The sequence below is a fragment of the Panthera tigris genome, chromosome X, assembly GCF_018350195.1.
Source record: "Panthera tigris isolate Pti1 chromosome X, P.tigris_Pti1_mat1.1, whole genome shotgun sequence".
NCBI lineage: Eukaryota > Metazoa > Chordata > Mammalia > Carnivora > Felidae > Panthera > Panthera tigris.
In genome coordinates this window covers 31,282,488-31,307,637 of record NC_056677.1, presented here as the reverse complement: position 1 = coordinate 31,307,637, position 25,150 = coordinate 31,282,488, and the positions used below count along the sequence as shown (strand labels likewise).

Genomic DNA, 25,150 nt, shown 5'->3' with positions numbered 1-25,150 from the left:
TTCTTAGGATAAAGAGCAAGTAGAACTTGCATATTTGACCTGTGGGAGTTGAAATTGGTACACCCATCCTGGAAAATTGCTTAGAAGTATCTTCTAAAGGTGATCATATTTCTAAATTCCTTATTTATTTATTTTTTTGAGAGAGAGAGAGAGAGAGCGCGCGCATGAGCAGGGGGAGGGGCAGAGAGAGAGAGAGAGAGGGAGGGAGGGAGGGAGGGAGGGAGGGAGGGAGGGAGAGCGAGCGAGCATAAGTAGGCTCTGTGCCATCAGCACAAAGCCTGATGCGGAGCTTGAACTCACGAACCAGGAGATCATGACCCTAACCAAAACCAAGAGTCAGACGCTTAACGGACTGAGCCACCCAGACAACCACCCCCCCCCGCCATTTTTCTAAAGAAATTTTTTAAAGGTGATATTTCTATGTTGCGATCTGGCAATTTCACTTATATATATATGCCTTTCAGAAATATGTAACAAAAGACATATATCAAAATTTCCATAGTGGCATTATTCATAATAGAAAACTCCAAAAGCCAGTGAAATATCTATGAACAGAATGGAGAAATTATAGAATATTCAGACAATGGCCTAGTGTACAACATTACTACTATTCTACTACTAAATGCTAAAATGAATCACATGAACATAATACTAAGAGGAAAAAAAAATCCAGATGCTACAAAAAAATGCAAACTGTATGATTCTTTCTATGTAAAATTCAGCAACACACAAAACTAATATTTGGTCTTAGAATTCAGGATAATTGTTACTACTCTGGGAGGTGGAAGGGAAGTGGAGGTGGCAGGGACTCGGGGATGTGAGCAATGGACTAGTTCCTTGTCTAAGTGGCAGCTATACACATGTTCACATAGTTGTAATTCTGTCCATATGTTACATAGTGACAAACATTATGAAAATTCAAACAGAGAACTTAAACTCTGGAGTTTACCAATTTATGCTTGGATGATAAAACTGAAAAAAATAAATAAATAAAAAGGCAAGGAAATGATTGCCCATAAAAGTCAAGCTAGTAATTTTCTTACAGTTATAGAGATTTGGTAGATTGTGAGGTTCATAAGAGGCTTCTGGGGTGCTGTCAAATTGATAGGTGCACAGGGGCTTGCTCTAGGAGTAAATTGAGGGGTTGTACTTGGTTTGTGAACCTTTCTCTATGTGTGTTTTATTTCATGATTTAAAGCATCACGAGGAAACAGCTTGGGTCTTCAAATTTCCTCTAGCACGTGAAGATTGACCAAAATTAGCTACAAAAATACTGCCCTCAGGTTTGTTAGAGGAAAAGGTGATGTTGCTCGTCAATAACTGAATTGTCCATTGGGAGCACAAATTATGATGCATAAACGAGAGTATTTTCTTTAATATCTATATGTACGCATATCCCACATATGTAAACTTCGTATCGATTAAAACCTCGATAATTAATTGTTAACCATATTCCTTGTCTTCTCGTTTACATAATAAGATGGTAAATGATTTTAAGTTTCTGTTTGAATTCTGAGAGTGCCCCTACTTTGGAAATTGAAAATATGCACAAGCAGGGGCGCCTGGGTGGATCAGTCAGTTGAGCGTCCGACTTCAGCTCAGGTCACGATCTCATTGTTTGTGGGTTCCAGCCCCACATCAGGCTCTGTGTGGACAACTCAGAGCCTGGTGCCTGCTTTGGATTCTGTGTGTCCCTCTCTCTCTGCCCCTCCCCTGCTTGTGCTCTTTCTCTCTCTCAAAAATAAATAATCATTAAAAAAAATTTTTTTTAAAGAAAATATGCACAAGCCAAAGGCTCGGTGTACCTGTGTCGTGATCTATCTTTTCATGTAAAGAAACCACCTGCCAATTACCACTATTGCCAACAAACAAGTAGTAAAATGGTTAAAGAAGGAAACTAACTGGAAAAAAATTGTAAAATGATCCCTCATTCTTAGAGTAATGTGAAGAAGTGAAAAGAACTCAGGGAAGCCAAGTCTAATCAGTTATTTAACTGGTTTCATTCTAACACTCTCAGTCTAAAGACACGTTTTTGTGACTTTTTTGGACATGGTTGGCAGAAAGAATAGGCAGGCTGCCCAGAAATAGAGGTGAAACTTTATGTTTATATTATTAAATTTATCAGTGATCTTGCCAGCAGCTCAAAGTGGCAAAGACAAAAGCATACCATACACACACACACTCACGCTTTTTAGTAAACATCAGAAGTTCCTGCATCAAGCTGTCAAAAAATCCTGTGCAAGGGAAGGAGAAATATTATTAATGAAATATCATTTGTATGAGTGCTTGGAAAAGATGGGATTTGAATTTACTTTCCACCACCAAATAGAAGAGTTGGTGAATACAATACAGGAAGTCAGAAATATTTAACGCTACTAACATAATCCTAATTTAATTTAATATTAACAGCTAACATTTACTGAATACTTACTAGGTCCCAACCTCTGTTTTAATAAAGGTATTTCCTCTTTTAAATGTCACAACAACCCAATAAGGTAGGTATTATCATTACCTCCTTTTTACAAATAAGGACTCAGAGGCAATGAAAAATATTTTATTTGGCATGCTCTCATTATGAATGGTAGAACATTTCAATGATTCATTTGATTTCCTGTGAGAGTCTATACATTTACACTAAATGAGAACTTCTGCAATGGAATGTAGCTTTGAAACAATTTCCCCTTTGAACCTATTCCCCCAGGCTTCCTGAGAGGCATTCCCAGATGTGCTCTTAGTGTGTGGCAACTGGAAGGTGATACATGTTGGAATGGAAGTGCAGACTAGCACTGAGATGTACTGCAATCACTTCTCCCAGATGCACTGGAATTTCCAATATGATTTAAATGTTTCTGTGGTCAGTTGCATAGAGACCTTCCCAAGCAGTGTCTGGAAAAAAATGTGAATTTCCACAAGTCATCCAAGTTAACGTTAGGGGACTATGATATTTAGTACATTTCCTCTGATGATTTCTGGAACATAAATTGTGCTCTCTCATAGTTTCCAATAGCTATATCCATCTTTTGGTGATTTGGGAAAGGGCTGAAAATAAATAATATCTAAGGGCCTCGAAGAACTGAAAACAGACTACTAATCAATAAAGGTAATCTCTTCAAATAATTGGTTTCTGCTATTCCACCTGAATATCTCCCAAATCAACAAATGAAATGGTCCATATTGCCTGTCTGCTGCAAATTGGTGTTTGTAAAGAGTGAAATTACCTGAGATAATACATCAATAAAGCAGCATTTCTGACAACCCATATCTTCAGGTTCAAGAAAGGTGATGCATAAATATGTCAAAAAATGTTCAATAATGTTAAAAGGAAAACAAAAAGTTTCTGATACCCACGCTATAATTCACAATGAATTCTAGTCTTCCAGGTTTTATATCCTGTAGTAGATGACCCTCCAGTCGGGGGGTTAGTGCATATAAGGCCAGGCAATTCAGTTTCCCTGCTAACATGGCTGACTTCAGTAAAATTCATGGCTTGCTCAGGAATTTGAGCTTCATTTGGTCTGAAATCCTAGATGTGGCCTGTACACATTAGGGTTACATAACTCTCCTCAGTTCTAGACTACTGTATTCTTAATCGTCTTGAACTAATATACCTAACCATAGGTACATATAGTGTTCAGCCTAAAGCTAAAGACAAAAGTGGAGCTCACGTCTTTCAAGTATTAAAGTTTCCTAAATCCTATTCATTCATTTATTTATTTATTTATTTATTTAATTGATTTGGGTTCACACCCAGTGTGGAGTCCAACACAGGGTTTGAACCTACAACCCTGAGATCAAGACCTGAGCTGAGATCAAGAGTCAGGCACTTAAACAAATGAGCCACCCAGGCACCCCATAAAGTTTTCTAAATCTTAATGTGATCCTGTAATAATTGAAAAGTGGAATGATGCTTAAAAGTACTGGCACTGGGGGGGGGGGGTAGAATGGTGGGGTTCAAATCCTGGCTCTGCTATTTATCAGGTGATTGACTTTGAGAAAGTTGCTTATTCTCTCTCCAGTTCCTCCAGTTCCTCATCGGTAAAATGGGGATAACTATAGTACCTACCTCACAGGTCATTCATTGTAAAGAATACTCACAAAGCACATATAATTATACCTTTTTCATAGTTAAGAGTCTAATACATATGAACCATTATCATTAACAAAATACCATCACAAAATTATTTTTAAATTTTTTTTAATCTTTATTTTTGAGAGAGAGAGAGAGAGACAGACAGACAGAGTGTGAGTCAGGGAGCGGGCAGAGAGAAAGGGAAACACAGAATCTGAAACAGGCCCCAGTCTCTGAGTTGTCAGCACAGAGCCTGACCGTGGGGCTCAAACTCATGGACTGTGAGATCATGACCTGAGCTGAAGTGGGACGCTTAACCGACTGAGCCACCCAGGCGCCCCACAAAATGATTTTTACAGGAATAAGGTAGGAAACATATTTCAAAGCAAGTTCAGTAGATGGATTATTAGACCACAATAATGAAAGCAATAACAGAAATGATAGGTCATTAAGCTTGGATAAACAGAAGAGTAAAACTTCAGCAAACTACGAGAAAGAGCAACTTTCTGTTCAGGATAATAAAATGAACATATGTGCTCATCTTCTCTCCCTCTCAAAATGTTTCTGAAATGTCAGAAAGACTGGAGACCTTTAAAAACACTCAAATTGGGGAAAGAACCATTAGTATACCAACCTGAAGAATATCTATAAAATAAAGAATTGTACTGAGGAATAAGTTAAAATGATGGACTGCACAGCAGTAGGCTACAGGGGGAAAGGACGCCATTTTTCCTAAAGGAACTTAAGAGAGACACCAACATTACAGCTGGCAGATACAGAAGGAGGAAGTGACCTCTGGTACAGAAATCGTGATGATTAATTCAAATGCTATATGTGGAAAAGATATTTGAGAAGGCATGCATCCATAAAACACAAAAAAGGATGCTATTATTAAAGTTAAAGAGGAAAGAAGGGAGAACGGGAGGGAGGAAGGAATAAAGAACAGAGTTCCTGGAAAACAAAACTATAAAAACCAACTTAAAAATTTTATAGAAGACTGGAAGAGCAAGTGAAAGTGATCTACAAACTTAAGAAAGCAAAGACAGAGAAATATGTCCAGTTATATCGCAGGACATAACTGAAAGTGGTATAAAGGATCAGTCACGCAGGTCCTCCATCATTCTAAAATGAGATTGAGAGAGGGGCGCCTGGGTGGCGCAGTCGGTTAAGCGTCCGACTTCAGCCAGGTCACGATCTCGCGGTCCGTGAGTTCCAGCCCCGCGTCGGGCTCTGGGCTGATGGCTCGGAGCCTGGAGCCTGTTTCCGATTCTGTGTCTCCCTCTCTCTCTGCCCCTCCCCCGTTCATGCTCTGTCTCTCTCTGTCCCAAAAATAAATAAAAAAAAAAAAACGTTGAGAAGAAAAGAAAAAAAAAATTAAAATGAGATTGAGAGAGACAACAGAGAAAAATAGACAAAATAGAGGACAGGAAATAGGAGGCATGGAAGAATAGTCGAAAGACGAGTTTTCTAAGTGAAAGGGCCTAAAGAATACCAAGTAGATTCAATGATATAAAATATTCCCACACTTGGATTTTATTTCATAAACTGCAGAATACATTAGCAGAGAAATGGGAACCATAAAATAATTCTGAGAGAATGAACATGGTACTCATAAAATATGACATTGGACTTCTTATCAGAAAAACTGAGTGATTTTAGATGATGGGGTGATGTAGGAAACATTGAGGTGGGGGGTTCAAAGATGGGCAACATTTGGTTTGGGGCACCTTTTTTTTCAGGGCTAGAAAGGTCCCCATATTCTCTAGAACTGTCTTCCCCCAAGCAGTACCCAATGACATGAGCTGTTTCCCACTTATCAAAATAGCAAGATACTCAAATCCATCAGGGAACAACCAGACCAGCAATGTAACTCATGACTAGGGATATAAAATAGAAAACTTACTAGAAAATCATCTAAAACTAAAATAGATTTTTAAAAGCTTTTATTATTTGATGCAGTGATCCCAACTCTGAAATCCTTCCTATGTAACATCCAGAAATATCTGCTACCACTTAAACCATACATTGGATCTTTTTTTTTTAATGTTTATTTATTTTTGAGAGAAAGAGAGCACGCGCCCACGCACACAAGTGGGGGAGGGTCAGAGAGACTGAGACACAGAATCTGAAGCAGGTACCAGGCTTTGAGCTGTCAGCACAGAGCCTGACACAGGGCTTGAACTCACAAGCGGTGAGATCATGACCTGAGCCAAAGTTGGAAGCTTAACTGACTGAGCCACCTAGGCGCCCCAGATGTATTGAATTTCAGCACCATTTACATTATGAAAATATAGAACAAAATAACATAAGTAAATGCCCCAAAGTTAATGTGAGTGGGCAAGTATTCAAGACCACGGAAATCCAACAACACATTATACAACAATTTGGCAATCATTATAGTAAAAGTATATAGAAAATAGAAAATTAAAATTAAAATAATACACTTTATTAAAAAAAAAAAGAAAATGAGGGCACATGGGTAGCTCAGTCAGTTAAGCATCTGACTTCAGCTCAGGTCATGATCTTGCAGTTTGTGAGTTCAAGCTCAATGTCAGGCTCTGTGCTGACAGCTCAGAGCCTGAAGCCTGCTTCAGAACCTCTGACTTCCTCTCTCTCTGCCCCTCCCCTGCTCACATTCTGTCTCTGAAAAAATAAATAAATGATAACAACAACAACAACAACAACAAAGATGAGAATGTTTAATAGCAAAAATTCTGGGATGCACCCAACAAGGAATAATGAGATAAATTTATAGATCTGAAAATAATTAAACATACAATTCAAGTTTAAAGAAGTAAATTGTAAAGAAAAAATCAGCATTAAATAATTTAGAAAACACAGAAATGGATAAATTATTTCAAGTATTCATCATGTGAGACATAAAAGTTAAATAAATAAAAATTAAATGATGGGGCTTAGCCAGTTAAACGTTCGACTTCAGCTCAGGTCATGAGGTCATGATCTCACAGCTCATGAGTTCGAGTCCTGTGTAGGGCTCTGTGCTGACAGCTCAGAGCCTGGAGCCTGCTTTGGATTCTGTGTCTCCCTCTCGCTCTCTGCCCCTCCCCCGCTCGTGCTCTCTTTGTCTCTCTCAAAAAAAAAAAAGTTTTTTAAAATTAAATAAAAATTATAAATGAGCAAGAGACTATGAACATAAAAACAATAATACTAGCAGTCACTATTGTCAAATAATGAGTTGGAAATGTCTAATCAATGATTTCCCCTAAAATGAAAATACATCATTAAAATTTACTCAAAATAGGTACCATTTTCAGAACAAACACCAAATGAGAAAACTGAAAAAGTTATTAACAGAATAACTTTTCTAAAAAATTCCCTGGAGTCAGATGATTGTATGATCAAGCCTGTACATTTTCAGTATATCTGCTGTATTAATTTTCCCCCAGCACAGGTAAAGATGAAATATTACTAACTCATTCTATGAAGCTGATATTGTCCCATTCATTTAAAAAACTGAAGAAGATAACTTATAGGAAAACTAGAGATTTAGCATAACCTACCTCGCTCCTAACTATAGAGGCAAAAATTCTACTATGGCCCTTCTAGTTACAGAGAACCACCACAGCAGCAAAGTTGCAACAAAGGTGGTGCCTAAATTCCAGTTTAAATTAACAACAGAATTAAATGATTTGATATAAACCAAGGCAGTTTATCTACTTTAGACATGCTGAGTCCTAAAAAGCACATAAAAGACTAATGTAAATGTACCGTCTACCAGGCTATACTCTAGATCGAGAGCTGGTATTTCCTTAGCTATACATGGGGAATTTCCAAACTTTTTAAAATGTACAAGGGCTTTTCCTACCCATAGTTTACCCCTTCTCATTTGACAGAGGAGGAAACTGAGGTTAAGAGATTGTCAGTACTGACCTCAAATCATAAGATGTTTAGAAGAAATTAAAAATCACACGAATACTAAAGAATCTATATTTGCACTCTTTTGCTTTTCTGAATAGCGTCCTCATAATTTATGAGTGTAGAGCAAAATAATTTAACATTGTGTTTCACCTAAAACAACCTCAAAGAATATATTACATTTTATTATATGATACAAAGCAAGGGATTTAGAGAAACACATAACTGTTACCTTCTTATAGTTTCTGGAATAGAAAGAGAATGGGGTCCTTCAGGCCAGCCAAAGAGACTGAACCAGGTCTGAGCAGCGTGTACAACCTTTTCAAAGAAGTCATATGCCTTTGTTCCTTCTTCAAGAGAAGAGAAGTACTCATTTTTCTCCTCCTTTTTCATAGATTTATCTTTGTCTTCCTTTGAGGTTTTACTTTTGCCCGAGTTCAATCTTTCAGGTATTATTTCGATTCCTAAAATTCACATTTGTTTGTAAAAAAACAAACAAACAAAAAAGAGTTACATCACCAGAGAGTAAAATATCTTGTCAGCTATTGCTATTTGCATGTAGACAAATAAAGCTCATTCTACAAATTATTCAATGTTCTCAAAGAAATTCTGAGTCAACTGATTGTATCTTAAAAATACAAAAATAGATTTGTTTGCAAAGACCTAAAAGAAATACTTTAAAAATAGACGAGTTTCAACAAAGAAAATCATTAAACTTTCTTCTTGTCATAATGGTGAAAACATTCCCCAAAACGAAACGTTTCATTTTCAATTACATATGTAAACTATTTCGACAATTCTTCAGTTCCACTTATTAGAATTAAACCTTAGCTGAAAAACTCATAGAAACAAAATATTGGTTTCATATTCAAAATGACTATATATCCAAGAGAAGTACTTCAATAAAACAAAACATCTCAAGTTATAGAAATTTTCAATATAAAATGATTTTGTTTTTTTTTTCAAAAATATCTATGTAATGGCACAAGCACACACTCATTTAAAAACCTCACAATATTTAATTGGGTTTGGTCCATTCAGTAAACAGGAACATTTTCAATATTACTCATTCTAGAGAAAACAATATTTGAATAGTTCATTACAAATGATAATACCAAATTTGCATATTTATCTATTTCTCTGTGCTCATCTGTTTCTAAGACAGGTAATACTAGATCCAGCTCAACAAATAACAGACAAACCGCTAGTTTGGAAGTTCCCTAACTATACAGAGAGTACAGGGGATGTCACAGCAGATTCACAGGGGCTCTACAGGATATTTAACATTTTAGTTAAATATCACTACAACATATGCTGGTGATCACATGAATTACTACTCTTTGGTTTTTCAACCGAACTATTTAATAAACGGAACTGCTTGGCACATCTTCTGACCTAGGGGGAAAGTAATGAGATAGGAAGTATGCTGTGAACAAAAAACATCAGAGAATTTCTGCTCCAGATCATTGCAGACAGCTCCCAGAGCATATGACCCACTTGCAATTAATGAAAAATGCATGGTTTTCTTCATGGATTTCTTCTTACCTCATAAAGCCTAAGTTTTCAACTCAATAATATTAAATAGATCATGTTCATACTTGGTTTGCTCAGTACATTATTTATTTGCCACATACCAACAAATAATTTTTTCTTTGCAGGCTCAGCATCATTACATTTAGTGAAAGTAGAAGAGAGTAAACCAGCTTCTTGGTAGGGAAGCAACACATTTTCTCCACTCTTCACAGAAATGTCACTCTTATCTACAAATGACACATTGGAACATAGTAGGTCAACGAGCATTTGTGAAATGACTATCAAATTACTGAACCTGAATTTCATAATTATACATAAAAATATATATTATATAATAAATATGAATATATACATATATAGAATAAAATTTTTTAATGTTTTTATTAATTTTTGACACAGTGCACATGAGCAGGGGAGGGGCAGTGAGAGAGAGGGGGACAGAGGATCTGAAGCAGGCTCTGTGCTGACAGCACAGAGTCCGTTGTGGGGCTCAAACTCATGAACCTGATCATGACCTGAGCCAAAGTCGAACGCTCAACCCACTGAATCACCCAGGTGCCTCTAAAAAGTTTTTTTTTTTAAGTCTAAATGTCCATTATACTTAAAATAAGATGTCAAGAAAAAACACGATAAAGGCTGATATGGTTTTCTGAGTTGAATTAATTTTATTTAACAAGGCAACTATTATGGCATATCAAAGTTTTTAGGAAATGAACAATGCTCACCTTTAGGATAAACAATGATGTGTAAACCATTTAAAATGTTTCTACAGTGAAATTTTTGGAATTATTAAATATGGTGCTCAAAAGTGAATATTAAGAAGAACATCACTAACAGAAGTAATTTCTTCTCAATTTTCTGAAACGAAATCACTGCTTCGTTATGAGCTGACACTATTTTGCACAGCTTTCAATCTCTATTCCAGCTACAGTTGCTGTCTATACACTAGAATTTGCCAACATGGTAATATGAACCCAGCCAAAGGCAATGCTAAGAAAAGGCAATAGATGTGAAAAGACCAGATTCCCTATCTACTTATCTATCTGTTCACATATGTATATACCTATGTATATTTGTATACATATATGCATAATGTAATCCTGTCAGAAAAACATGGCCTTTGCAGTTAGAAATTTCTAATTTGAAATCTTGGCACTACAACTCCTGAGCTATTAAACCATGGTATGTTCTACAAGATCTCTGAAACATGTTTTTATACATAAAATGAAACCAAACGTTCTGAGCTCATGAATTTGTTGTGAGGGTTACTTCACAGGCAATAACATAGATAAGTAAGCTGGTATATACGAAGTTTCTTCCATTCCTTCAATAAAAAGCCAATCAGATTTTGACAGAGAATCGTTATCAAGTAGGTGTGTATATCTCTGCAACATTACACTACTAAAGACTTCATTAAAATGAGCCTTAGAAAATTCAATGACAGAATGATTCATTGTGGATGCATTAGGCAATGTCTTTTCAACTTACTATCAAATGATAAAAAGTTCATAGTGGGGTACACACCCACATCTGTACCCTTCAACTAAAGTCAATGATTCATATAACAGTTTTTATTTAGCATATTAGCTATAAGAAATAAATCATACTGCTTTAATTTTTGATTTACTTAATATGTTTTAAGATTTCACCTTTATTGAACATATCATACTCTAGGGCACAGTAGCTAAGTGTGTAGGCTCCGAGGCCTTACAAATTTGGTTAGAATTCCCTGGGGCAAACTGTTGAAACTCTTTATGACTCAGTTTCTTAATCTGTTAAGTGAAATTAATAAGAGTATCAACTCAGTCGTTGGGGGAACTAAATGAAATAACAAATATAAGGTAGTTAGCAGAGTACCCTATGCCTAGGAAGCATTAAATATATAATACAAATTATGACTATACTTATTTCTAAAGATATTTTAGAACATTTAAAAATCACGTTTTTCTATAGTAATATTTACTGAAATGGATGCATTATTTTTAATCCACAGATTTCATACTTAATCAAACACTAAGATTCTATTCCCTTTTTTCTTTTAAAGAAATAGCAATATTTTATACAGTAACTCCTCATTTTTTTGGAGGATATTATGAAAACTATGAGTGTTAAAGCAATTATAATAATATTTATAATCGTAATAATAATGAAATGATAATAGTAACAATAATTTATAGCTATTTACTCTAGTGAGTCCTCACAAAAGCCTTTTGAAATAGATATTATTAGTATCCTATTACTCTCCTACCACGCGTATTTTGCTAAATAACAGATGTTTGAGGATTCGAGAATTAACAATAAAAGCATAAGGCAAATGGTGAGATCAGAACACAAAATAGAATTTCCACCCACGTTCTATGATACTTCATCCACTGCTCTTTCTGTTATATTATCTGAAATCTCCCCTACCCCTCAAGTATATTAGAAGAATATAAAAATATAACACCAGCATTGGTCAGAAATCTTTTAAATTTTGAGACTGTGTATAAAATTTGTAATATATATGTGCTTGGAAGGAACAGTCCGCAAGGTGAGAAGAATCCCGGGGAAGTATGGTATGTGGAAGTCCAGACAGAGTTTGAAGAGGGGTTGGGGCCGGGGGTCAACAGTATAAACTATTGCTCAGTAGTGAAGTAACAGCAGTAAAGTGGAAGAATGCTCTGCCTCACCCCTGACATGTCCTTCCTGTTAAAGGAAGCTATGGTATTCTAATTATTCAGTTTCCTTTGCTATTGTTCTCCCTCTGTGTGAGAAATTGAGTGGTTTATCTGACTGGTAAATTTGCAAGGAATAAATCAGGAATGCATGGCCTAGATTCACCCTTTTTCCTCTTTGGGAACAAGCCTGTCCACTGAGAAGATATAGCCCCTGTTTCCTCCAGCTGTCATCCTGCACTGGCCCCCAAAGCAGCTAAGAGGGAGGCATAATTTGAAGGGTAAGAGCAAGCAAGATTAGCTGATTAAGTAAGGTCCGAGGATGAAGGGATTCAGATAAAGGAATGGCCTAAGGCAAGAGAGTCTGGCCTCTCTCAGGTTTGTGACAGGAAAGATGATGGGTCAGTTGCACGCTTTGGAAGTTCAGAGTGTTCCTGCCTGATGGTCTCCACTGTTCCTGGAAAGTTCCAGAAAAGGTCATGCCCTGAGACTGAGAGAGAACAGAACTAAAGAGTTTCCAAAGGAGTGGGACACATTTGGAGAAGTGGAGAACAGGAGAAAACCGGTTACAAACATAGAAAAGATATCCAATACAGCACTGAAACAAGGCCTTGACAATATACACAGATGACACGTTTTTCCCACACTTCATCCTTTCTCCTCGTCTGAGACTGATTCCATCATTCTCCTCCATGTCTTACATTGCACATATTGTTCTTAGTCTCTCACCATTTCCTCTGCCGCAACTCCCAGCTGGCCTACTGATCACTCTCCAATTTTAATTCAGCTCACATCCCCACTGTTCCCTTTCCAAATCACTGATACTCAGAAATCACAGAAGGTTCCCACTATTACAGAATAAAGGGTGCAGTGGCCCCTTTATTGCCTGCCTTGTGTCGCCAGTAAGACCCCCATGCTTTTGTTATATTGCCCTTTGCCCAGATTATCCTGTTCAAGATCATTTGTCAAGCTCTACCCAGATGTCACCTTTTCTATAAAGTCATCCCAGACCCCATATGTCAGCATTACCCTCTGCACCACACCCACATCTCCAACACTCCAACTAGCTCATGTACAATACTCTTAATTCAATCTTCTTTGTATTTATTTATTTATGAGTCTTTTACTAGATTTTCAACTTTCACAATTAAGAGACACTGCCATATTGTACTTTCAGTGCTAAACACAGCTCTTGGAAATGGCAGGAGATTAATAAACATCAGTTAATTTTAAGGTCACTTTATCTTCAGGTGTTGGCTTGGATGACAAGAGCATATACAGTGAGAGTAGGAGACGACAGTCATATCTAACTTACCTTCCTTTAAAATAATTGTTTGTTTATCAAGATGAGTTGCCATATACGGGTAAATAGTAAGAAGACAGTTTTCTGCTGTTCCAGTAACTGGAAGCAAAAACCTAAAAGTGAAAACATTGCATTTCAATAAAATAAATTTTTGAGATGCAGTGAACACAATGAAATATTTTTTATGTATGCTGTATGCCTTAAATGATCAAGACATGAATTATTTTTCATTTTTCTTTTCACCTACTTTGTTTTTCTTAACCACCTACCACATGTATTTTAATGGTGTAAGAATATTTACTTTTAAAGCTTTTAAGAGAGATGGTAAATTTCACTGTCAAGTGTGCTCTAGAACACAGCTTATAATTATGCAGGTTCATAAATGGATTCAGGAAATTTTAGGACTGAAGGAGCCTCAGACTTAATTTAATCACCTTCTTCTTGTAAAGAATCCCTGACAAATGGTATCTGGCTTCAGATGACACTACTAGGGAGACAGTACCAGAGGAAGACCCATGACTCAGAGACAACCCATTTCGTATCTAGAGAGCAGTAACTTCAGACATTCCGTTTCAGGGCAACAGAGAACAAAATCTACAATCTGATCCCCATTATGTTCCTTCAAATACTTAAAAATGGTCACTGTATCTTCTCCAGGCTTTCTCTTCTTCACATTGAAAACATTTATAACATTCAAGGTTTCTTTCAACTACAAGGTCTCCAAAAATTGCACATACCATCTAACTTCTTCAAGTGGTCTTTTGTGTTTGTCCTTTAAATATATCTGAGAACTGAAAGCAATACTACAAAAGTTATTCAACTAGTAGAGTACTACTCCCTTCCATAAACTGCATACTATTATCCTATTTTATAAAAGCAGTGTGAAATTAATAAGAACTACAAAACTCCTAGGTTATATTGGGCCTGTCCAATTTATGTGACAACTCTGTCCTTGTACAACTGATCTTTTAATAGAAGTACTATGCTTTATCCATACCACTATAAACATGGATTATTGGTTTTACTTGTGCATTATAACATTTATCAAGATGATTTTACTCTTGAGTCTGCCATGTACTGTATTAGCCCTTCTACACAGTTTACGGTCACTGGCCAAGGTGAAACAAAATCTGGTGTTATAATCCAAGTTGATACAAGTAAAATATAGGATAGGATGAGACTATAAAGAAGTTTGTAGCAATATAATGAGCTGTCAGAGACATTCAAATAAACATATGTTATATGTAAATGAATTGATTTTCACCTTAGTTCTGCATATTTTCCCATAGAGAAAGCATTATGTTTTTCTCTTTACAACTGATGTGCATTAAAATATTGTGCAAAATATACATATTGAGTACTGTCTTGTTTGACCAACCCTAATCATTCTATTCCGTCATCCTAAACACATGTATCAGATAGCCCTATTCCAGATTAAATTGTATTTCTCTATGCAATTGTTTTTTTCTGTATGATGTCCTTTTTAAAATGAAATTGAGAATTCCTCGATAGCATGAATCATTACTTCTATATATGGTGTATTTGTGCTAAATGTAGTGATCGATCAAAATTCCATTAACTGTCCAACTCTGTTTAATTAACATTTCTCAGATTAGATAACACAGTTTACCCACAGATACCATCATCATTGTTATCTTAGAACCAAAAATGTTTTCTGCTTTAACAGTGATTACAGGAAGAGAAAACAAGGAAAAAAACAAACAAAAAAAAAACATGATTCCAGCAAATGCTGTGGTGCTCTGCCCTTCTGTCCTTTTCCCCTAGGATGTAATTTCTTTGTGCGAGGCTCCCATCCTCTGGGTGGGCATGGTGGGGTAACTGTCATCTTTTTCAGAGAACCAATGTCAGATTACTAGAGCTGCTGGAAGCCTCAACTGCCTTGGAAATTTATGGTCCCCTGGGTGATGCTGCAGCCAACGCCCCGTGGTGCAGGAGTTTGAAAGCCCAGCTTCTTTGCTTCAAACGGGACAAAAACTCTGTGGTGTAACTTCATCTCCAGAGGATCCCATGGGATCAAGGTGAGGTTGGAGCTTAAATTTCATTTTATGTGGCATGACTGATTCCATGTTCTGCTTCCCTTCTCCCCTTCCTTGTTTTTTCCTGGCAGCCATTCCTTAATAAACCACATATCCATGAATCTTCATCTAAAAGTCAGCTTGGGGACAACCTTACCCAGGACAACAACCAAATGAACAAATACAACCGGTATCACTTAAAACTTTTATAAAATGATGTGGAACTAAAGAACATAAGATTGAAATAAAATTCATTCTGAGAATGAAACAGGAATAAATATATTTTTTTAATGTTTAGTTTTGAGAGACTGCAAGCAGGGGAGGGGCAGAGAGAGGGAGACGGCTATGTACTGACAGGCTGTCAGCAAGGAGCCAGATGTAGGGCTTGAACTTAGGAACCACGAGATCATGACCTCAGCTGAAGTTGGACGCTCAACAGATTGAGACACACAGGTGCCCCGGGAATAGTCTTACTTCTTTCTTGTATAAAACCAGCTCGTCGAAGGTGATAACATTGATTTTACATACTCCTCAAAGTAAAGAATAAACCAACATATACAAAATTCATTTGACGACATTCTTCTATAGAGTAGCACATGATATAGAAATTATACAACTTACACATCATGGGAATATGGACACTTTAAACACTAACATCATTTTTATCAAACACACATGAAAATAGGGGCACCTGGGTGGCTCAGTTGGTTTAATGTCTGACTCTTGATTTCAGCTCAGGTCATGAACTCACAGTTCGTGGGACAGAGCCCCATGTATGGCTCTGCACTGACAATGCAGAGCCTACTTGGAATTCTCTCTCTCTTTCTCTCTCTGCCCCTCCCCTGCTTGCACTCTCTCTCAAAATAAATGGATAAACTTAAAAAAAAAAAAAAAAAGACCTCCTTTAAAAAAATACATTAAAACAGAAAAGGGACTTGCAGTCAGCAATACTAATACTCTACAATTTAACAAAAATATTTCTGGGAAAATAGGGCACTTTATGGTACCTTATCAGAGAATAATAGTATTATTTATGGATGCTCTATGCCAATCCATATAGCCAGGAACCATTAGTGGTAGACAATTTAGTCTAAAAATATTCAATATTACAATAACAGTAAAATTACTGTAACATTGTGCAGTAACAGCGAAGTGACTGTGACATTATGGGTTTCAATTCTATTTGGTAATTTATATAGCAATCTTCAGGCGTATGTGATTTAGAAGAGTTCCAACGGGCAAAAATCAGGACCGAGATTCCTGGTAACAGAGGTGATACGATGCAGATGTTGGTGGTGATGGAAATGGGCTTGAACTATTGGGGGCAGCTACTGTGCTGAGCATCTAAAATACATTATTTCACTTATATAAATTTTCTCAACAGTCTTTGAGGATATAAAGTATTAACTTTCTCGACTTTGGTTACAATAGCAAGGTCCAGAAAAAGTCAACAGTTGTTTAAAGTCACACAATTAGGAAACAGAGGGCCCAACTTCAAGTTCAACCTGTCTGAAACAAAGCTATACTCTTGGCCTACTGCATGAGAATGGTTAGCTTCTAGGTCTGTCTCAGTGCACATATACTCAAAGTGACCAAGTCAGGAAAGAGTCTTAGATACGACCATGGATGTAAGCACTTACCAACATTGTTCACTACCTTCTTTTATCATCGATTATCTCATTAAACAATATCATTTTAATACTTCTAGCTGTTCTAATAATGTTAAGTTATATAAGTTCCTATGAGAAGCCAGTTTAAATAAAAGCCTTTTTTTTTTGGAAGAAATAAATATTCTCCTGTATTCTCAGGAAGAAACATTTTATTTCAGATGCTGTCCTAAGTAAATAATAACCAACATTTATAAAAGCAACATAAACACATTCTCCCATTGGACACATGAAAATTCCTACAGAGGTAGAAAGTTTGCAGGTGTGTATGGAAACAAAAGGGACTGCTGTACTCAAAGGGACAACGCAAAATAGGATAGGGAAAACTCTGGCTTCTCTCTATACCGCCACCATGTTAGATATGATTGTCATGTACAAACTATGAATATTTTAGTATGATAAATCAAACAGTAAATACCATAATGTACAGAAAGTCAAATATGGAATGCAATATTTATTGTTATACTTTGTCATTTCAGGCTCGCCTGAAATTTCTCATTAGTGATTGTTTTCCCTCTACCCCAACATTGTACTTTACATTTTTCTAAATTCACAGAATTGAAAGACTAGTAAAATAAACACATAGGTGCCCTTCACCCAGTTAAATTACTATTTCACCACATTTGTTTCTCTCTCTTCTATTAAAAATTTATTTTCTTGGGACATATGGGTGGCTCAGTTAAGTGTCTGACTCTTGACTTTGGCTCAGGTCATAGTCTCACAGTTTGTGAGATCAAGCCCCACATCAGGCTCGATGTCAGCCCTGTCAGCAGCACAGAGCCTGCTTGGAGTTTTCTCTCTCCCTTTCCTCTGCCTCTCTCTTGCTCGCTCTCTCAAAATAAATAAACAAAAAAAAATTTTTTTCTTAAAATGTATGTGTACACAAATCGACCCCCTAAATATTCAGCCTATATCTCCTCAGAACAAGAACATTATTCTATATAATCATAATCCTATCATCACTACCATCAAATTTAACATTAGTACAAGAATATTATCTAGTTTGTAGTCCATATTCAAGAGTCCCAGTAATGTCAAAGTCCAAACTGAGAAATTGATTGAAATGGTTTTCCTTTAAACCAAGACAATCTCTGTGTCATTCTTGGGTGGTCCTTCATTAATTGACATTATTTTTAAGAGTTAAAGCTACTTGTTTTTGTCTGAAATATTCTCATTGTCCTCTCATGACTGGATAATTTTTTATTTCCAACAAGAAAATCTCATATGTGCTGTGGCACAGTTCTAGCTCATCCCACCAGGGAGCTCAGCAGGTCAGTGTTCCTCCTTATTAGTGATATAGAGTCTGGTCATTTGGTTATGATAGCATCCATCAGATGTCCTCATTTTTTATACCAACATTTAAAATAATATATATATATATATATATATATATATATATATATACACACACACACACATATATATATTTTATATATTTAAATTAAATTAATTAAAATATATATATTTATTATATATATATAATTTATATATCATGAAATCCATCTTTTTAAGATGTACAAATCAGTGGTTCTTAATATTTTACAAAGTTGTATAACCATCACCATTACTTTTTGAGTATTTTCATTGCTTACAAATGAAGCCCTATATATATTAACAGTCGGTCACCATTTGCCTCTCCCCTCAGACCCTACAAATCACTCACCTACTTTCTGTCTCTATGGATTTGCCTATTCTGGATATTTAATAATTGATTAGTAATTAGCAACGGCAAGTAAGAGCAGGTAATAAGTAATGTATGGATAAAATGTTGAGACCATGTAAACATCCCTTCCTCATCAACCTTTCATCCAGGGCATATGAAGTATATACTATGTGTTTCAGTTGGGTAAAGCCTTCTGGAAGGGCTCCTCCAAGTAGCGAGGTCAGTGGCTCTCAAGGTTGACAAGTACAGAGCCAGGTTCCAAGACTGAAAAGCCTGGTGTGAGATTTTATGAAGGATTAGCCTTGATTGCTCAAATGTTTAGTGGGATTCACCAATGAAACCCTCCAGGACTGGACTTTTCTTTGTGGGAAGATTTTTAAAATAATCATTCAATCTTTTTACTTGTTATAAAAATGTTTATATTTTCTACTTCTGGTGCGCCTGGGTGGCTCAGTTGGTTAAGCGTCTGACTTTGGCTCAGGTCACGACCTCACCGTTCAAAATTTGAGCCCCACATCAGGCTCTGGGCTGAGAGCTCAGAGCCTGGAGCCTGTTTCAGATTCTATGTCTCCCTCTCTCTCTCTGCCCCTCCCCTGTTCACGCTGTCTCTGTCTCTGTCTCTGTCTTTGTCTCTCTCCCTCTCTGTGTGTGTCTCTGTCTCAAAAATAAACAAACATTAAAATCAATTTATATTTTCTATTTCTTCTTCAGTTAGTTTTGGTCTGTGTCTTTCTAGGAAATTGTTAGTTTCATCTAAATCATCTAATCTGTTGGCATACATATTATTCCCTTCTTTCTGATTTATTTGCATTTAACATGTGTTCCTTTTTTTTAGGATTTTCTAGTTTCCTAAAGTGGAAGTTTACACCACTGATACGAAATCTTTCATCTTGTTTAATATAGGCATTTAAATCTATAAATATCCTTCCAAACATTACTTTAGCTGCATCCCATAAATTTAGACATGGGGTGTTTTCATTTTCCTTTATCTCAAAATATTTTCTAATTTACCTTATGACTTCTTCGTTGATACATTAGTTATTTAGTAGCGTGTTGTTTAATTTTCACATATTTATGAAATTCCCAAATTTCCTTCTGTTAATTTTTAATTTAATTTCATTGTGTTGGAGATCGTATTTTGCATGATTTCAATCATATTTAAAACATAGAAACTTGGGGCGCCTGGGTGGCTCAGTTGGTTGAGTGACCGACTTTGGCTCAGGTCATGATCTCACGGTTTGTGAGTTCGAGCCCCGCGTCAGGCTCTGTGCTGACAGCTCAGAGCCTGGAGCCTCCTTCCGATTCTGTGTCTCCCTCTCTCTGTCCCTCCCCTGCTCATGCTCTGTCTCTGTCTCAGAAATAAATAAATATAAAAAAAAAGAAAACATAGAAACTTGTCTCATAGACTAGTATGTAATTATCATAGAGAATGCTTCTTATGCACTTGAAATAAAATGTATTTTCTGTTCTTATTACATGGTATGTTCTATACCTACCTATTAAGACTGCTTGGTTGACAGTGTTTTTCAAGTATTTTATATCCTTACAGATTTTGTTTAGATATTCTTTCCATTATGAACACTGAGGTGTTGAAGTCTTCAACTATTATTTTTGAAGTATCTGTTTCACATTTCAAATCTGTCAATTTTTCCTTCATAGATTTTGGGATTATTTGTTAGGTGCAGTTCTGTTTTTAATTGTTATATAGTCCTGATGGATTAACAATTTCATCATTACAAAATGTCTATCTTTTCTTTAGCAACATTTTTTTGTTTTAAAGTCTATTTTTCCTAATGTTATTATAACCATCCCACTTCTCTTATAGGTGCTAACTGCATGGTATGACTTTTTCCATCCTTTCAATTTCAACTTATTCATATTTTTGAATCTAAAGTGTTTTGTAAACCATACACAGTTGTAGTTTGTTTTTGTTTGCTTGTTTGTTTTTTACCTGACAATTTCTGCCTTTGGACTGTTTAATCCATTTACATGTAAGGTTATTTTTTATTTTTTTGGATTTTTATCTTCTATTTTGTTTCCTGTATGTTTCATGTCTTTTTTTTTTGTCTGTTTTTTATTGCATTCTTCTGTATTAAAGTGGATTGTTTCTATTATACCATGTTAATTGCTCAATGATTTTTAGCTGTTTTTTTTTTAGTTAAAACTTTTTGGTGGCTCAGGATTACAATATGCACTTCAATTTAGCACCTATTCCAGATTTATACTAACTCAATTCCAATATGCTATAAAACATTGCTCCAATATATCTCCATTCCTTCCTTTTATTGTCACATAGAATTACATCTGTATGTGTTACAGATCCAGTAATCTGTGTTATAGTTGTTTTATACAATTTTATGCTTTGTAGGGGCAAGCGGGTGGCTCAGTCGGTTGAGTGTCTGACTCTTGATTTTGGCTCAGGTCATGATCCCAGGGTGTGGGATCGAGCCCTGGGTCAGGCTCTGCACGGAATATGAAGCCTCTAAGATTCTCTCTCTCTGTCTTTCTCGCACACACTCTCTCCCTCTCTAAAATAAAAATTATTTTAAAAAATCTTATGCCTTTTTAAGATGTTAAGATAGAAAAAATCTATTTAGTTTTTTATATTAGATTTCATTACCATTGCTAGTTCTCATGTTTTCTTCCTGTGGATTTAATTTATTACACAGTGTTATTTCCTTACTCTGTACAAGTTCACTTCTACTGCCCATGGCAAAATAATTCACATGTAACTTTACTTACACACAAAAAGGGTGGATATGTTTATTTAAATACTTAATGCTTACCATAACTAGTACTTTGATGGTAGTTAGGCCAATCAATGGGACTAAATCTGGTACCATAATGTATATTTACAACCATCGAGGTCATCCATGGTGTTGACAGAGAGAAGAATCTCTCTATCACAAGTGAGGACATCAAATATCATTTTGTTAGTCATTAATAACGTTACAGAGTTTTTAGATATTCATTTTTATTAAATCAAAACAGAATGACAAGATTCTTGATGATAATGTGATGCTCACTTATTTGTTTTTTAATATCTTTCCTTGAGTGGAGAGAAAAGGAATAAAGTTATAGCTACTCATCTGAACACTGCAATAATCCACCATATATGTTATCTGGAGCCCATCAAGGTGCTGTTATTTACAAATATTCACAATCCTAGGAAATATATGCTATTAACCAATTTAGTGACCTTATCACTTATCTAAGTGTGCATAAATCCATGGAAGTATGTTTCACATGTGAATGTATTCCAATGATTTGTATCACAGCAAAGTAAGGGCAGAGAATTCTTCTTGAGTACATGAGAGATGCATCAATATTCATCAAGCCTAGAAATATATGTACATTTAGCAATATTTTAAACATATATCAATTTTTTTTTTACTAGTATCACCTCATTTTTAGTCTGCCCAACAATCTGGAAGTAATCCCGTAATTGATGTAAACCATTTTTGAAATCTTAAAATCTCTCTTTAGGTCTAGTCTCACATTTTGAAATCATTAACTTTGATTAATATAGTATATCAGTACATTTTATTCTTAATTTAAGTGTTCTTAGGGGAAAATATAGTGGTTACCATTTTATGGGATTTCCAGGAAAGAAATGTGACATAAAGCAAAATTTATCACCAAAATTTACCATTTGTGTCTATGCAGAGATATGTATATCACTTTTTTTTTTAATATTTATTTTTGAGAGAGAGAGAGGCAGACTGCAAGCAGGGAAGGGGCGGAGAGAGGGAGAGATGGAATCGGAAGTAGGTTCCAGGTTCTGAGCTGCCTGTCAGCACAGAGTCTGACACGGGGCCCGAACCCACGAATCGTGAGATCATGACCTGAGCGGAAGTCAGACGCTTAACTGACTGGGCCACCCAGGCGCGTCAAGAGATGTATATCATTAATGTACAAATAATGTGCTTGTTTTCATGAAGGTAGGTATATAAATTTATTATATTTCAAAAATACCCAGAAAAACTTTAACTTTAATCAGAAATACAAATTACTTCAATACAGTAAAGGGCACTATCTTTAGCCTCCAAAAGTAGAACTGCTAAATATGGCAGCTTGCTCTACAATGTGATTAATGCAATAATGCCTATTAAAGCTGAGTTGAAGAATTATTTGTAAGCTGAGTGAATCATTAGCTATTCTGCTGCTTGCATCATTATATACTTAATGTTTAATTCCAAAAAAACTTACTGCCGAAGCTCTAGCTATTAGATACAATATATGGGTCAGCATTTGCAACCTGATGAAACCAAACACTCAAACTCTCTCCATGAGAACATGAGCTCATATAAAACAAACAAACAAAAAAGGTTATTTTTGCTAAATTATTTCTAGAATGCCATAGTGCACTTTACTTTAAAAGATAACCATGATCTAGCTAAAACACAGAGTAGGTAGTTTTTACATGTTAGTTTCATTTTCTCTCTTAGAAGATTTCTGGATATATATGTATTTTTAATGAATGTAGCAAAAAAATTAAGAATTTATGATTTGAAATATCTGGAATCAATCCATTCTCAGGAAGAGGTTTTGTTTGTTTTTTGTTTTTCTTTTTATTAACAATAACACAGACTAAGATCAGAGTTGGTCAGAGTTGGAGGCCATCAACTCTGTGTCATGGTGGAATCTCCTCTAAGAGAATGCCTTGCAAAAAATCATTTCCCTAACTATTTGGCCAAAGACCTGAAATCCCACCTTGAATATACTCGAATATAGGCTGCACTAGTATCCCATTAGTTTATGCAAGGCTGAGATCAAGATCACCTATACAGTATATGTAAGACAAGTATCATCAAAACCTAAAGTAGAATCCTGAACTACCTTTTTCATTTTAGCATGGAAAAAATGAATTCAACTTCCTGTCACTGACACTTCTTTATGGAGACTTATTTAGAAGTAATAGGAAAACACGACATCCAGCAAGACCCTGGAAGATCCCATTATCTGCAAACACCTATGTGCTGGCTGCAAAATGCGGTTGGAGACTGATTCTCACAGTTACAGGGAGTATGTTGTTAAGATCAAAGGGCAAACATGTGCTGCTGGATTTGGAAATCAGAAAAGAAAACTCTTAAAATACAATAACCCTGAGGTAAACAGTTGTCAAGACAACAACAGAGTATGAGAGGGGGAAAGACAGTCATCAAAGAAAGTATAAAACAAACAAAAAAAGTATGAAACCTAATAAATTTGCAATGGCCACTCAGTAAATTGACTGATAAGGTTGGGAGTTTTACTAGGGACTACAAAGGCTCCATTTGGGAGATTAGTAAAACAAAGGATATTTTGTTAACATATCTGACATCTACTCAGATCACGATTTCACCGTTCCTGAGTTCGAGCCCCATGTCAGGCTCTGTGCTGGCAGCTCGGAGCCTGGAGTCTGCTTAAGATTCTGTGTCTCCCTCTCTCTCTGCCCCTCCCCTGCTCTCTGTCTCTCTGTGTCTCTCTCTGTCTCTCTGTCTCTCTCTCTCAAAAATAAATAAAATTTAAAAAATTGATTTGATTTGCCTTTAATTCACATATATACTGCTTTTCTAAAATGTTTATTTATTTATTTTAGAGAGGGGGAGAGGCAGAGAGCGATGGGGAGAGAGAATCCCAAGTAGGCTCTGTGCTATCAGCACAGAGTCTGACACAGGGCTCAAACTCACGAATCAGGAGATCATGACCTGAGCCAAAATCAAGACCCATACGCTTGACCAATTGAGCCACCCAGGCACCCCCATATATACTGCTTTTTAATTTTCTTTCATTTCAAAGGTTTGTTGATGTCCAACATTGCCATCAGTCACCATGTCCTTATATTGATTCAATCAAAATCACTCTCGTTCACCACTTTCTTTTTCATTGTAACTACTATCACTGTAGTTCTGTGCTTCTTCAAGCGTCAGTCTGGGATAGTTTATTTATTGGGCTCTCCACTTCTAGCCTTTGTATTTTCATAGTCCCCTGACACATAAATATCTTTTCTCTCTCATCTATCTCCTTAGAGGCAAAGGCCAGTGAACAGCACATAGAAGACACTTGGAAGTTGTGAGCACATACACGGATGGATGGATGGATGGATGGATGGATGGATGGATGGATGGATGGATAAAGTGACTGACATCTTCATTCCGGATCCATTTGAGCTAACAGAAAAGACCACTTCATAGCCATCACCAGGGACACAACAAGTATACTATTTAACCTCAAATTAACATAGTTTGGGTTTACTGGAAGAAGCCAGTCCTGGGTTTAAAAGGTTTATTAGAATCAACACCTGTGTAAGAAAGAGGGTGGAGGTAGAGTGGAGAATAAGAGCAAGAAGGTGGGCTGCAGACTGTGG

The 25,150-nt window shown here is 36.1% G+C and overlaps 1 protein-coding gene across 1 annotated transcript in view; it reads right to left on the bottom strand.

Moving 5' to 3' along the window:
- Positions 1–25,150, bottom strand: part of CFAP47 (cilia and flagella associated protein 47) — a 543,896-nt gene that overhangs the window by 347,038 nt on the left and 171,708 nt on the right. The window contains exons 27-29 of the mRNA XM_042974584.1: positions 13,448–13,548; positions 9,580–9,705; positions 8,178–8,409 (exon numbers count right to left, since the gene is read on the bottom strand). Coding sequence (XP_042830518.1) covers positions 8,178–8,409; positions 9,580–9,705; positions 13,448–13,548 — 459 coding nt within the window. The remainder of the gene's footprint in view (positions 1–8,177; positions 8,410–9,579; positions 9,706–13,447; positions 13,549–25,150) is intronic.